Source organism: Sciurus vulgaris (assembly GCF_902686455.1).
Source record: "Sciurus vulgaris genome assembly, chromosome: 3".
In the NCBI taxonomy this organism is placed as follows: Eukaryota; Metazoa; Chordata; class Mammalia; order Rodentia; family Sciuridae; genus Sciurus; species Sciurus vulgaris.
Genome location: NC_136463.1, coordinates 5361267 through 5375872, shown reverse-complemented (window position 1 = coordinate 5375872; position 14606 = coordinate 5361267). Strand labels below are relative to the sequence as shown.

The 14606-nt window shown below is 56.5% G+C and overlaps 2 protein-coding genes and 1 long non-coding RNA gene across 6 annotated transcripts in view; 1 reads left to right on the top strand and 2 right to left on the bottom strand.

Moving 5' to 3' along the window:
• Positions 1-396: 396 nt before the first annotated feature.
• Positions 397-5123, bottom strand: FOXJ1 (forkhead box J1). Its single transcript, XM_079134927.1, has 3 exons — positions 4970-5123; positions 3803-4471; positions 397-2159 (listed from the first exon to the last, which is right to left on the bottom strand). The coding sequence occupies exons 2-3, from the start codon at positions 4298-4300 to the stop codon at positions 1392-1394; spliced, it is 1266 nt and encodes a 421-aa protein (XP_078991053.1). The 5' UTR covers positions 4301-4471; positions 4970-5123; the 3' UTR covers positions 397-1391.
• Positions 5124-5425: 302 nt separating this feature from the next.
• Positions 5426-14606, top strand: LOC306658198. Its single transcript, XR_013762986.1, has 4 exons — positions 5426-5727; positions 8914-9117; positions 9782-9954; positions 10448-14606. It is a non-coding gene; the product is annotated as an uncharacterized lncRNA (long non-coding RNA).
• Positions 7969-14606, bottom strand: part of RNF157 (ring finger protein 157) — a 77529-nt gene continuing 70891 nt past the window's right edge. For 2 of the 4 annotated variants that reach the window (XM_079134925.1, XM_079134926.1), the window contains exons 19-20: positions 10423-10463; positions 7969-8917 (exon numbers count right to left, since the gene is read on the bottom strand). In XM_079134925.1, coding sequence (XP_078991051.1) covers positions 10423-10463 — 41 coding nt within the window. In that variant the 3' untranslated portion in view covers positions 7969-8917. The remainder of the gene's footprint in view (positions 8918-10422; positions 10464-14606) is intronic. The other 2 variants (XM_079134923.1, XM_079134924.1) reach the window with 1 other exon arrangement.

Below are 14606 nucleotides of genomic sequence, written 5' to 3'. Positions count from 1 at the left end.
GAGACGGGCCTAGGCCATGGATGCTGACTCCTGAGGGGCGGGCGAGCCCAGGCAGGCCCTTGTGGCAGGGCAGGGCATGAGTCCCTGGGGTCTGGGCGGGGAGGCAAACCTCCTCCTTTGTCTCCTGCTCCCCTGGGGCTCTGGGCACAGTTCTCCCCATTGCACAGATGGAGGCGCTGAGGCCCAGGCTGCAGGGGACTCCTGAGAGCCGCTTCTCGGCCCTTTCCTCCCCAGGGACACCAAGGTTGTGGGGAGTTCGTCCGGGGTCTCTCCACAGGCTCTCATTGCCCCCCCCTTCTTCCCCCCAGTCACTACTTCTTGGGTAGCACCTCCCACAAAACCACCGACCCCTCGCCTTTCCCAAAGAAAGCTGTGTAGAGGTCCTTGTTCAGATTTTTTAAAAATTTAGTTTAAAAATTTTTATTGTAAATAACTTTCCATGAAAAAGGTTAAATTGCCCCATGTGGAGGGTGGATGCGGGATGCAGCCCTGGGGGTCAGGGTGGAGCAAGACCCCAACCCCAAGTGAAGGCAGGGGCATGGGGCTGCCCGCTTCCTGGTCCCAGTTGTTCCAGCAAGCTCAGTCCCTCCCAGTTAAGTCTTAGCTAAAGCTACTCACTACATTAGTCTGTCTGTCTCCACTGCAGCTTGGCTGCTGGGCCCTAACCCCCCAAACCTCAACTCCCTGCTGCCCTTAGCCTCAAGTCAGGTTCAAAGATTAGGGACTGACATCCTCCATCCTGCCCCTAAGGATGGGGCCAGGTAAAGACCCCAGAGGCCTTAGAGAGCATCTCCTTGCCCTATCTTGTGCCCCCATCGCCTCGTTTCTGCCTCCTCTTTGCCCCCTCCCCCAGTCCATCCCCTGCCACTCTCCACCCCAGCCACTGCTGCCCTGGCCCCAGGGAGGCTCTGCCGGGAGAGGCCCCCAGGGGGTTAATTTGCTGTCACCTAATTAGCATTTGTTGTACCTGGGAACTTTCTCTGGATAGCGACCTGGGGAGGCAGGAGGGAACGGGCGAGAGTGAAGTGGAGGTGCTCTGGGGAGGGCCTATTCTGTCCCTCTCCAGCCTTGCCAGGCCCCTCCAGGCCTCCGCTCATAGTGCAGGCCCTGTTAGCCAGTTCTTGGGGTGGGGAGACGCGGATCAATGAAACACTGTGTGTGGGGGCTGACGAGTGGAGGCGGCGATTCTGGTCCTGGGCCCCCAGTTCTCAGCCTCCTGGGCTTGAATCTGAGGACATCCTGGGCTGATAGCAGATGACCTCATGGGGCCAGCCTAGGGAGACCTGGCCCAGCCCCCTGCCTGGGCAGTGGGGTGTCCATGGGCCCGTGTTTGGGGGCAGTTCTGGGCCCTGACCTGGGCACTGTCTGGAGGTGAGGTAGGGCCCCACCTCTTACAAGAAGGCACCCACGCTGGCCCAGTCCTGCAGGTCAGCGGCCAGGGTGGCATCCCCCGCCTCGAAGAGGGGCTCTGGGGGCAGGCAGCCACTGCCGCTCTCATCCCAGGGGTGCTGCAGAAAGGATGTGGCCAGGAAGGTCTCATCGAAGTCCAGGCTGTCGGCAGCCTGCTCCGCCGGAGGCCCCCAGGTAGTAGGGCAGTCAATGTGGTGGCCATGGACGGTGAGGTCCACGTCCCCATGCAAGGTGGGGCTCAGTGGTGGGCTTAGCTCCAGGGCCTCCAGGGTGCTCAGCTCCCCACCCAGAGTGCCAGCCTCAAAGATGGCCTCCCAGTCAAAGTTGCCTTTGAGAGGTTCCAGCTCGCCCTGTTCCTCCTGGGTCAGCAGCAGGGTGCTGGAGGGCCGCAGGACCTTGGCCACCCGCTTGGGCAGTGGCTGCTTGCGTTTATGCCCAAGCCTGCCCTCACCCACTCCCCAGCCCACCTCCCCTGTGGCCTCCTCAAACTCCCTCAGCAGTTGCTGGGCTTCGGTGTTCACCGTCAGCGGACCAGCCCAGGGTACGGCGCTGGGCTCCTGCGCGGCGGGGCGGGCAAAAGCTGGGTGAATGTGGACCGCAGGCAGCCGCCGCTTCTTGAAGGCCCCGCTCAGCAACCGCTCAGCATACTGGGGGTCGATGCGCCAGAAGCCCCCCTTGCCTGGCTCATCCTTCTCCCGAGGCACTTTGATGAAGCACTTGTTCAGCGACAGGTTGTGGCGGATGGAATTCTGGGCACAGGGGGAGAACAAGAGAAGGAACTGCTAAATCAGTGGGGACGGTGGTGATGGAGTGGCGCCCAGTGCTCTTGTCCACGCTTGCTTCCCCGTCTTCTCTGTGATGGGGGAGGGGAGGACAGACCCACTGCTCTGACCAGGCGGCTAAAGCTCTGGGACACCAGCCACAGGGCACTGGGAGCCTGGAGTGCTGTCGGGGGCTTTTGTTCTCTGTTGCTGGGATATCTGCCTGCTCAGTCATCCGAGCTCTGAGCCGCAGGGTGGCTCTCAGTGCCACCCCCGTCGCCTGCCCTCCCTCCTTACCCTGGTGCTTGTGGTCCCTGGCCAAAGCCCTTGGCTCCCCCAGGGCCTGGATTGCCATCTCCCTCTGCCTGGCCTGGCTAGCCCTCTCTGTGAAGTGAGTGAGTGGGTCAAGGGAGGGGGCTGGGCATACAAGGACGGTATGTGTGTGTGTGCTGGAGGGGGCAGATCTGGTGACTTTCCTTGTTTGTTGAGTAGGCTGCTGGCCTGGGCCTTCACCCCCCACAGCTGTCTCTTCCCACCCCAAGCTCAGTTGATTATTATCTAGCCAGGAGCATAGGGCTCATTCCTGGGGCTTGAGCTGCACAGGCTTAGGGTTGAACTTCTGTGAGGGCACGAGTGGCTGGGGACTGTGTTTCTGTGGCCTGGCCATTTTGGGTGCACCAGGGAAGAGTGGGCATCCTTAGGCCTCTGACTCCAACTAGCCCTGGATCCTGACTGTTGAAGACTCTCAGAGTGATGTCTACTCAGCCTCAAACCCATGGTCCTCCTGCCTTGTCCATTCTTGGGTGCCTAGTTTTATCCTACCCATGCTGGAATATGGGGGCCTAGTCTCGTACAGCAGGCACATGGGTGGATAGTGCCCCCCAACAAGGTTGGGATGTTTACATGGTGGCCTGGGCCCCTTGGCTGCTCTGTGCCAGGTCTGGAGACTTGGAACACAAGCCAGTGCAGCAGGCAGAGCCCCTGTGGAAACCACCTGGCTCAGGTAATTGTCCCCCCAGGGAGTCGGCTGAGAAGAGGGGGAGTAGAGGCAGGAAACCAGGGAGGGGTTGAAGTGGGGGCTGGGCAGCAGCTTTATGAAGGCCCAGACCCCCTCCACTGAGGCTGCTGATCTTTACACCCCCAACCCTTCCCACTACTGTCCTCCCCAAACCGACTGCAAAAAGGCAGGATACAGAGCCTGGGGGGCAGGGGGCGGCCACCTCTCTTGCATTTTTGAGTCTAGCTCTGACAAACCGTCCTTGGGCAGGACAGGGTCTAGGATTCTAGGACTCGGGACAAGAATGTGCCCTCAGCCCATAACCCTCCCCAGGAAACTCTGCCCATGCTTAGTCTAGCCCTGGTTTTTGGGCTGGGCCTGCTGGATGAAAAAATTGTTCCCCTTTGAATCTCCATGATCTTCACACTAAAGCCATCTGATCCCAGGACACTGTACCTCCTCCCTCTCTGGAAGTCAAAGGCAGTGAGTTCCAAGAACTGGGTTCCTTCGAGGACCTCGGAGGTCGCCCTCCCATGGAGGCCCTGGTTGGATGTGCCTACTTGGCCTTGGATGAGTCCAGTGAGATGGGAGGAGGGATTGGGGAGCGAGCAGACGCTGCCCGCGCCTCCCCTACCTGCCAGGTGGGATCAGCATGGCGGAAATAGCAGAAGTTGTCCGTGATCCACTTGTAGATGGCCGACAGGGTGATCTTGGTGGCCTTGCTGGCCTGCATGGCCATGCAGATGAGCGTGGCATAGGAGTAGGGAGGCTTCACGTGCGGGTTGGTGGCATAGTCCACGTCGTCTGGGGGCGGGGCCTGCAGCCCTGGGGGCGCGCTCCGCGACGTGCAGGATGATGTGGGCTTGCCTGGCGTATGCGGCTGCCCCAGGCAGGCGGGGTCGGCCGCCATGGGGGACCCGGGCGCCGCGGAACCTGGCACCTGGTGATAGCCATGGGGGTCCGTACCCCCAGGGGGAAGAGAGGGGGCCTTGGCATTGAGGATGGAGAATTCCTGCAGCCACTGCAGGCTGGTCAGGCTGTCATCCAGGGCGTCGGACTCCTCCAGGCAGCCCTCCGGCCCGGCCTCCTCCACCGGTCCTGCTCCCGAGAGGCGTAGCCAGCTCTCCGCCATGTCTGCGGGGACTCTCCGAGGGGGTGGTCAACATCCACCGGCCGAGCTGAGTGGCTCGCCGCGCTCTCGGGCTCTCTGGCTCCCGCGGCTCCGGTTACAGAGCTTCCTGAAGGCGAACTTCCATCCCGCGAGCCGGGAGTCGCCTCCTTCCAATACGAACGCGGTGCCTGCCTGCGGGACCAGAGGGGAGCTGAGCGCTCTTCCCCTGCCGCGGAGGGGAGAGGGGGGCGTGCACGGCCGCAGCCGGGAAGCGCCCTGTGGTGCCCTGGGTCCGACCCCACCGCTCCTCCTGGCTCTCCCTGTTTCTCTTCGAGGTTTTACCGGCCATGCGAGGAAAGGGAGTAGGGCAGCCGCGGGAAGAGCGACGACGGTAGGGTATCCCTTTCTCGCGAAGAGCAGGCAATCAGGACCCCTCCCCTCGCAACAAATGGAAACGGGGCGAGAAGTCCTGGTAGGGCAGTGCGACAGGGCGGGGGCAGGGCTGGTCCCTGAAGAGATACTAGGATGAAGGGTCACGGGAAGGGGACAGCGTTAAGGGGGGCGGAAAGCGAGTTCGTCGAAAGTCCTCAGATGTCAGCCCCCGAGCCCACTTCCGCCGGGAACCGATGGGAGACCGGGCTGGTACCGATAACCGCCCTTCCCATGGCCCGCAGCCTTCCCGTCCCTTACCTGGCTCAGAGCGCAGCCCGGGCCAGAGGAAGGTTCTGGAAGAAGTTCCTCCCACCCCCCGCGGCTCTCAGCCCCAGCTCGAGGGCCCCACTAGCGCTCCTAGTCGCCCCCCCCCCGCCCGACGGCGCTTCTCTGAGCGCCAGCGGCCCCGGGGCCGGCATTAAGTAGCGGCTCCAAAGGCTTCTCCTGCTGCCATGGCGACGCTCCGCCCCCATAAACAGCTTCCGCCGCTGCCATTGGCCAGCACGTCTCCAAGGAGACCGCGGGCCCTTGCTACGCTCTCTGGCGGCAACTCTCACCGAACTCGCTCCTTTGCCGCCCTCTCCCGCGCCACCCAGCCCCCTACCCGCCACCGCGTCCGGGATCTCTGCATTCCCGCCCGAGGGCCCCGCGCTGGGACCGGAGAGGCGCGCGGTCCTGCCCGAGGCCCCGGGAACCGCCTCCAGTCCCTGTACCCGTCGAGTCTGGCTGCTTCGAGGCGTCGATGGCTCCTGGGACCGAGTCCGGGGTTCCAGGGGCCAAGGCAGAGAGCAGGCTCAGGCTTGGGAACCGTATCCTTGGGGTTTTCTTTCCTCCCCTCTGGGCCGCGAGTGGCACTTTCTCATGTTTCTGCGGCCTCTCCCTCTCTTCCGACCCTGAGTGTCCTCTCAGGTGCCCGCAGCAGGTCTGACTCTCTGATGCCATCTGCCGCTCATATTCTCAGAAACCGCCACACCGCTCGCAGACACCAAGGCGGTAGGGTAATCCAGTGTTTCCCGGTAAGCAGCTTCCTCTGTCTCCTATCCTCAGCAGACTCCCGGAAGCCCCGATAGTCCAGAGGCACCTGCAAAGGTGCCCCCTCTCCCTGATAGCCGCGGAAGTAAAACCAGTGGGTAAAAGTCACCAACTTGCCAAATTCTCCTAGTGGGGTCATTTGCCCAGTTAATTTCACCATCTAAGTGAGAGGAACTAAGACTAGGGGACACTGGAGATTAGCACTCCCTCCTCCCTCTCCCGGCCTCCCTCCTGTCACCAGCTTTCCTACTGTTTAATTATTGAGGAGCTGCAGTGTTGGGAGTTCTCCGGTTTAAAGCAGCTCTGCCCAGGAGTAGCGATGGGGGCTGAAGGCTTGGTGCCCAGAAGGCATGCAGAAAGCCAGACAGTGGGCTCCCACCCAGCAGCATGCCTCGCCCTCCCTTCTCTACTTCCATATCCTCTCCAATAAACTATTAAAGAGTGCCTGAGGAACTCATACCCACCACTACAAATGAGCCTACTTGGTAGATAACAGCTCTCCTCTCCTTGTAAACAGTTTTATTCATTTTTAAAATCATGCAGCAATCCATAAATATTGCATTCTTGATGTCCCCACTGAAGTGTGCCCACAAGTGTACTCCAGAGTGAGAGAGGGTACACAGATGGCACCAACAGCATCACACACGCACACGCACACACACACACACACACACACACACACACACACACACCAGGTGTGCAGGCCCTAAAGCAAAGTGAGCAACCGGAATGCCTGCAGATGGAGAGGACCTAACTCCCCGGTGAGACAGCTTAGTGTTTGGGTCTGTGCCCAGCAGTTGCCCCAGTGGGGGGTATAAACTGGTGGGATGGATTTGGGTAGAAGGCAAAAAAGCTCTGTGAGGAAGCCGGGATCACCAAAGCACCCCAGGGCACGGAGAAGTAGACCTAGTGTAGCTCCAAGGAGCCAACCTCCCCTCCCCCTAAGTCATTCGGTGTCTTCAGGGAGAAGCCAGGCCCTATTCCACTTGGGCAAATGCTGACAATGTGACTGTCTCGCCAGACGATGATTAGGGCAGGAGGGTGGCAGCTGACCTGTCCCCAGTGAGGCCTACCCCTTCAGGCTGTTTCTGCTTGCCAAGAAATGAGAACAAAGCTGTGGGTGGGGAGAAAACAGGAACTGAGCAACCGAGTAAAGGGCAGTCTAACCTATGGGTGTCTCTGTACAGAACTGAGGTCTTCCTAGGAGAGGAACAAACACTTGCTTTGAGGGACAAGGACACTCTGGGAAGGGCTGCCAGTAATGGCTTCCACTGGCCACTCTGTTCACCTGAATCTCCTGCATCTCAGCTACTTGCCTCATCCTCCCAGGTCACACTGCAACTTCTGCTGGCCCTGAGAGGAGGGGGTTCTGTGCGCCCCACCTCAGGCTAAGGGAAGTTCCCTGTTGCTGCTAATTCTGGGGCTCATGCTTCACGGAAATCTGAGGTGGGGTTATTGCTCAACTTATATTGGCTTAAATCTTAAGTATGAAAGGGGCTGTGGGCGTGCTCCAGGAAGGGACATTAGTTGTAGTACAGAGCAGCAGGGTCCACTGCAGTGTTCAGAGGGCAGATGCACATCAGGACCTGAAACAGTCATCATACTCCTTGACTCAGCAGCCACAGAGAAGGTGCAAAGGACACACTGGGCACTGGGATTTCTTTTCTTTTTGAAGGCTCTTCTAGGGTAACAACTGCAAATCCTAAGACAACCTGTCCCAGTGGCACAGCCTAAGGCTCTCCCACATCTCATCTTCACAAATATTTGTTTCTAACAACGTTTCCCAAACAATACCCCACCTACACTACCCCAAACTAAACAACCCCCTATTCCAAAAACCAGTGGACAAGGCATCTAGGCATGTATTTAGGAGTCCACTAGGACGAGAAGGGTGTGACACCAACAGCTTCTGGGCCAGCCTCACTGGCAGGCTTTCTGTGCTGATTAGAATAGTCATCTCTAAATCGCCAATTAGCCTGCGGAGGCTCTCCCTCCCCTTCACCTATCATGCTCAAAAGTCTAGACAGCAGAGGAAAACGGAGGATGGGGAGGGTCCTGGAAGTGAAGCCCTGCACTGGCTCCCAGGCCACAGCCTGGCTTAGCTCAAGGCTCGCCACCATTTCCTTTGGGATCCTCGGCACCAGTTTTAGAACCACTGGTCCATCTCTCTCCGTCTATTTCTTCAACTATTAAAAAAAAGGGGTGGAGATGGGGGCAAGAGGCCTAAGATTCCCCTGTCACACAAGAGGCCACAGTGAAGACAAAATACGGTAACGTACAACAGTCCCAGCGCTGTGCACACAGAGGTGGTCCAGAGGTGGCTTCTTGAAGTGTCACCTCTGGTAGAGTCCCGGGCCTCCCCACCTCATCAGGAGGCCTCTTGAAGGGTGATCATCACTAGGCTCTCAGATTCAGGGCTCCTCCTGAAGCAGACAGGCATATGAGATGCAGACCAACTCTGCTATCAGAAGGAAGACCTGTTTTTTTTAACCAGCCTCTGGATGCCACCATCTCCCTCATCCTTGAGAAAGTGCTCCTAATGCTTTGTGAGGGAAACCACATACAGTGCAAGATGGCCTCCCTCTTTGCAGCAGCCATCCCCCAACCACCCTTGGCTATGAGGTGCCAGAGACTAGAAACTACCAGATGGGTGTTGGTAACAAAGCTGCCAAAACTGAGTCTGCTTAGTCTACCCCCTGAAAGGAGAAAAAGATGCAGAACAACTAGCCCCAGGCTCTTGGCTCCACCTGCTGATCAGGTATAGCAGATGCAGTCCAGTCTCTGCAAAGGGTCTCATGAGTTGGAGCTGCAGTTCTGCAGTTCACTGAGTGGCATCAGCTCAGGAGGAGAAAGGAGGGCTTCCTGTCCCTTGTAAGAGGAAGGATCATGGTACCAGGAGATGAGTAGTGGGAGGAGTGGCTTGAACTCCACATCTAGCTTTCATGTGAGTATCAAAGTCCACACTGAGTTGCTGAGCAAGCTTGGGAGGCCAGTGGTCCAGTGAGGATGGATGGAATGCAAGGATGGGGGCCCAGGTGCTGGGCAGGCGCTCTCAGACAGCCAAAGGACCCCAAATGCAGGCTCTGCTCTCGGGGTCCTCCAGGCTGCCAGACGATAAGCGCCGGTGCTGGGTGTTCAGACAGCTGACCACGTTGTCATCTGACTGCCAGGTATCTGGAGAAGAAACGTCAAAGGTTACAGGAGCCCGTCCAGCCTTAGGCCAAGTCCTCTTGGCATATCCGGCGGGGAATCTGGGAGTTTGACATGGAAGCTAGCAGGATGTGTGTGACCTGAAACTCTAGAATGCACGAGAAAGAACAGGAATAAGCAGACACTGACGATGTGGAGGGGCTGTTCCCACCCCCATGAGCCAGGTACAGTCACTGCCATGGTGGCCCACAGACAGAGGGGGACATGACAGATGTACCCTAGGATCCACTTTGGCATGTTAGTTATTTGGTTCTGGAGTTTGTCTGTGTTGTGAGACAAGGGAAAGGAAACTGGGCCTAGCTATTTCCTAGGGCAGGTGGAATTGGGAAGCAGTGAAGAGCATGCTAGTTCCAGCCCTCGAGTGTTTGCTGTGGGAGCCAAGTGGGGAGCAGGAAGGGGCTGCCACCCACGGGGTGCAAGGGACAGAAGGCACTCAGAGGGCGGGGTGATGCTCCGGCAGCCCTCCCCCACCTCTCTGCATTTCATCTCTTCCTGCCCTGGAGCAGCTGGTGCCGTCAGCTCAGGAGACGCACCCAGGCTAGAAACCCATTCCTGGTGCCTCTCTGCACACATGCTATTTGTACAACTTTGTTCACACATACCTGGGCTTCACGCTTACAACATGCTAACTGTGTGGTCCTGAGCAATGGCTTTCTCATCTGCCATGTGGGAGGCATGTGCTGCCCTCAGATTTGCTGTGAGGACCGGGCAACCATCAAGGGGCTGAGCCCTGATTGGCAGAATGTGCGAGCAACCATCCCCCAGGCTTTGTTCAGACCACACTCCTATCTCCCCTGCAAATGGGCTCTGCCTGTCCATTCCTTCCAGGGCAGCCAGAGCCACCTCCACCCTTGGGATGAAGTCCTTTCCCTGCTGTGTGGGAAAGCCCTTTGTCCCATGGACCCTCTGGCCTCCCCTCACAAGGCACCTCCCAGCAGCCTGACCTCCACTTCCCTCTTCACACTGCGGAAACCACAGGCCCCTTCACCCCTCCATCACAGGTAAGCACCTCCTGGTGCTGGCCATGGTGTATTCATTGTTGTACTCCAGCGCCCAGCATGGCACTGGCCCATCAGAGGGCTCCCCCAGGGGTCAAGGTCAGCCAACCCTAGAGCATGGTTCGGAGCTCCTGACACACGGCTGGGGTCAGCCTAGAGTTTGGCCAGCTCAAGACATGAAACCCTTTAGTGGCAGAAACACTAGAATGAAGCAGGTATCAAGTGCTCATGCCCTGGCATGTCCTGGTGTAGCAGTCCATCCTGGGGATAACAGCAGTGAGTGGGGGGGAGCCCAGGGGAAGGGGAGTGGACATCCAAACTGCCCATGGGATCTCTACTCCTTGAGACATGAAGGTGCTTCTTCCCCTCTAAGCGGGGCAGGAGGAATATCAGGCAATCCTGCCCATTCAGTCAGGAACCCCAAATAAAATGAGTTGTTTGTTCATTTATATAATTTGGTAGATCTCATACCTATTCCTCAATGTTTATGGGGCAGGACTCCGGAACTGCGGCTGTTCAGTAGGAAAGACCAAAAGCAAATGGTAAACAAGAGAGAAGACACACATGCACGCACAAATAAAAACAGCAGCAGCCACACCACTACCACCACTGCCACAGCTGCGGGCACACCAGGGGACTGGGCCAAGAGCTGCCCAGAAGGCTGTCAGGACCGAACTCACAGAAGTCTGTGCAAGCTCTACCTTCCAGGAGTCTTAGCCAGGGCTGCAAATCAGCTCCTAGTGGACCAGACTCAAGACTCAGATGGAAGTCTCTGGCAAGAGGAGAGATGGCTGCAGAATGAGGCACCTTTCTCCTGGAAAGCCCCACCACTGCCCCTCCCCAGTTTGCTCTGGGGGCAAGCTGGCTGCAGAGCAGACCCAGTGCTAAGGAAGATACCCCTCTTAGGGCTGCCATTGTGGCCTGCTGGATCCAGCCCACCCTCCAGCCAGCAAATGAAGCTTGGGTACTTGAAAGCCCTCGGGAAGGCACAGGGGCTTTCCAGCTGACTCCTGTCGGGGCGATCAGAAGTGGGGAATGAAGAGACCTCTGGAGGCAGGTGTGGGAGCACTTGAGGGAGATCTGGCATCCCCAGTCCTGCCTCTAACTAGCCCTGATTGCATTTTTTTTTTAAAGATAGACACAATACCTTTATTTTTATGTGGTGCTGAGGATTAAACCCAGTCCCTCCCATGTGCTAGGCAATTGCTTTACTGCTGAGTTACAACCCCAGCCCCCTAATTACATTTAAGGGCTGTGATAGTTCAATTGTTTTTGCAGCTTCTCTCCAGGGGAAATAGAAACTTAATTTAGATTTTCCCTTAGCGTCCACAATGTGCAAACTTTCCTAGCAGCATCTTAGTCTTGGGTTATGAAGCCTGGAGAGAGGAGTGAATTGAATTCATGTCTCGATAAGATTTCATTGGACATGCCCAGTCCTGTACAATGCAATGATTTTAAGCTGATATTTGTATTTACACTAAAAAAACACAAGTTATCTTTGCCTTTTTACTCGAGAGCTTGTTTGGAGGTTCTAGAAGGGGAGTGCGTGAAGAAAGGTCCTCCTCTGTTGGGGAAGGCCATTCTCTTTGGCTGAGCAGGCAGCTTTGGGAGGGACATACATGAAGCGGTGAGGGAGGAAGAGGACACCCGCCTCGCCAGCCAGATGAGCTGAACTGGCCCTGCTGTCAGCAGGGCGACAGGTGACAGCCAGAGTGCGCTCACATCCCTTTTTGCCTTCTTCCACCACACAGACCATCCAGAGCCTTTCCCCAGAACTGTCACCCGCCCACGTCACCTCCTGCCACCTAGGGCGTATTCCACTCCATTCCTTGGCACCACCTCAACTTCGCATGGCTATGAAATTCTACTTTTACCCCCTGTCAGCTCAGACTCCCCGCTCGGAGAACCATTCAGAACAATCTCAGGACATTCCATTCCCCAGTGTGGAGAACCAGAAACCCACTCTGAGTCTTGGGCCCTAGAAGCCCTGGAAGCTTCTTAGGGGAAGAGGGGTTGGAATTACCAGGTGCCCACTAACCCAGTGTGAGACAAGTGGTGCGGAGGGGTCTGTTGCAGAGCAGTGTGAGCATGGCACAGGGTGAGCATGGTGCTCCCTGGACCCGCTCCCCACTGGACTCCCCTGGAGGGCGCAGCAGGCACTTGAAGAGGGAAGCAGACTCAGGCAGGGATCAGTGCGCAGGAAAGCAGTTCTGATGGGGAACCCTGCCTGCAGGAGCCACAGGGAGCAGGGGTAGCCTGGGCGTGTCTCATGGCAGGGTGGGAGTTTGACTGCACAGCTGAGTGTGCGGATGCTCAGTTAGTCCACCGGGCCTCCACAGTGGATTCTCTGTCTGATACTTCCTGATACTTGCAGAGACTCTCCCAGCTTTGCTATTGGTATAATGCTAACAGCAGAACCAGAGAAACATTTTGCTAAGAGAGAAGATGCACATTCCCTTTCCCACCAGAGCCTGTGGACCTTTGCTGAGGACATGATGGACATTTACAGTACTTATTTATATCTAAGTCCCTCTCCCAATAGCTGCCACAGGTGTTTGATTTCATGTCTGGCCAAACTGTGAACCCAGTTTAATCTCAAAACTGCTGGCTCTAGAAGTCACCATGAGGAACTCCAGGGCTGCTTCCTTCCATCTGGTCTTGCTGCCCTCCCCTCCCACAATTCAGGAAGGGAATAAATATCAATAAACATGTTGGCTAGAGGGAGTTAGGAAGAAGAAGAAGGAGCAGAAAGAATAAGCTCAATTTCTACCAGCACTGTTGACTCACACAATTTCCAGCAACTTCCTTTGCCAAAAAACCAGCAGTGTGTGTGGGAGCCTTTGAGGGGTGCTGACTGGCAGAGAGCTGCCACAGACATAGGCAGAGCTAGGCACAGGTACCATCCTCACCTGACTGGACTAAGAATGCCAATGAAAAACATATCCTTCCCACAAATCTTCACCACTGAAGCATGCCCATTTATGTGGAACAGAAATACATTCTCACAAATATTTCTTCTAGGAAAATCTTAGCATATTGAATATAGGCCCTTGTTGGTTAGAAAAAGAAACCTTGTCTACAACCATAGGCGAGAGCCCTCAATGTGCGCACGCCAGCAAGCTCGGTGTTGGGCTGGGCAGAGGCAGGACAGTGCTGGCACAGAATGAACATGAACTTTCACAGTCAGGTTAACGTAATGAGTTAAAAAATAAACAAACCAGACAGACAGATCTACATTTGGCAAAAAGACGTGAAACACAAACGGACAGACAGAAGCAAGGTCAGGAGTGGGAAGGCAGGGAGTGAGTGAGCCCTGATCCCAAGCAGCTCCAGTCCAGGCCTAACTGGGCCGGAGGCGGGCCACGTGGGTCAATGCTCCTCCTCCAGCTCAAGCTGGAAGGGGGATTGCCCTGTGCCTGTGCAGGAGAAGCAGGAGAACGATACTGCCTCTTAGGGCCTCACTGAGGATTAAGAGACCCGGCAGTATCTTCAGGATGAACTAGAGAATGATCAAAGTGCCCTTTGGAAGGCTGGAGGAAGTGTCTCCGGGAACTCTGGCTTCTCCCACCACAAGCAAGCGTGGGGCCAGGACCTGCTGGGGCCGCGTCTGGCACAGGCTGATGGAGAGTGGCAACCACAGGAGGTGGTGTGGCTGCAACACCTCCAGCCACTTCGCGGAGCGAGTAAAGCACTGGACCCAGGCGTGGCGGTTCTGAAGCTGAAGCAGGTCTTCATTCAGGGGATGCTGGAGAGGACTGCAAACAGCACAGTGTGAAGGGTGTCTCTGCAGTGAGACCAGGAGGGGCCGGCAGACCTGGTCCACTTGGGTAGGACTTGGCTTTTAGAGGAGTGTTCTTGGAGCCCTTGAATGAGCACATGGAGGTCAGTGCTCAAGTGTGATTAACAAGGTTGCTTTATACAGAATTATCCTAGACTCCATTTAGTATCCTGAAAAGAAATGGGGGAACACTGACAAGCTTGACTGACTTCTTTTTTTTTTTTCCCAGAGCTGGGGCTTGAACCCAGGGCCTCACACTTGCTAGACAAGTGCTCCACCATTGAGCTGTATCCCTAGCACTCCCTGATCAAATTTAAAGTTAGGGCTCCAGGGAGCAGAGTCATCCCCGACTCCTGGCTCCTGCTCTGGGATCCAAATCATGTGTGAGATGCAACTGGTAACCTGAAGCTCAGGGGGTCACAAAGCCATTTGCTGGCCTATAAAATGCTGACTTTCAAATGCCTTTCAGATCCTAACTAAACGTGTCCTCTGAGGAGCTACGACTTCACTTTTAAAGGGGTCAGGCTCTCTTTCTAGGACCTTCACGGAGAGGTATTTGGCTGTCCAAACTTCCTGCTGATGAAAACAAGACACCACCTGACAGGGCATCTGCTAGATCAAGCTGGAGGGGGCGTGATCAGGCCAAATGGTGAGAAGAGGACTCTTGGCTCCTCTTCCTATCCCAGTATTCTCAGAGCAGGAGTCACTCTGCAAAAGACTCAAGGGCTCTTCGGAGGCCTTCTCACTTCCTCTCAGAACCTTAGCACACCCCAGGCCTCGGCAGGAACTGCAGGGCAAGAGTCGGGTGTACCAAGGGTGGGAGCGAGGGTAAGAGTAGAGGGAGGTCTCCCACCAAGTTCATGTTCAGCAGACTGCC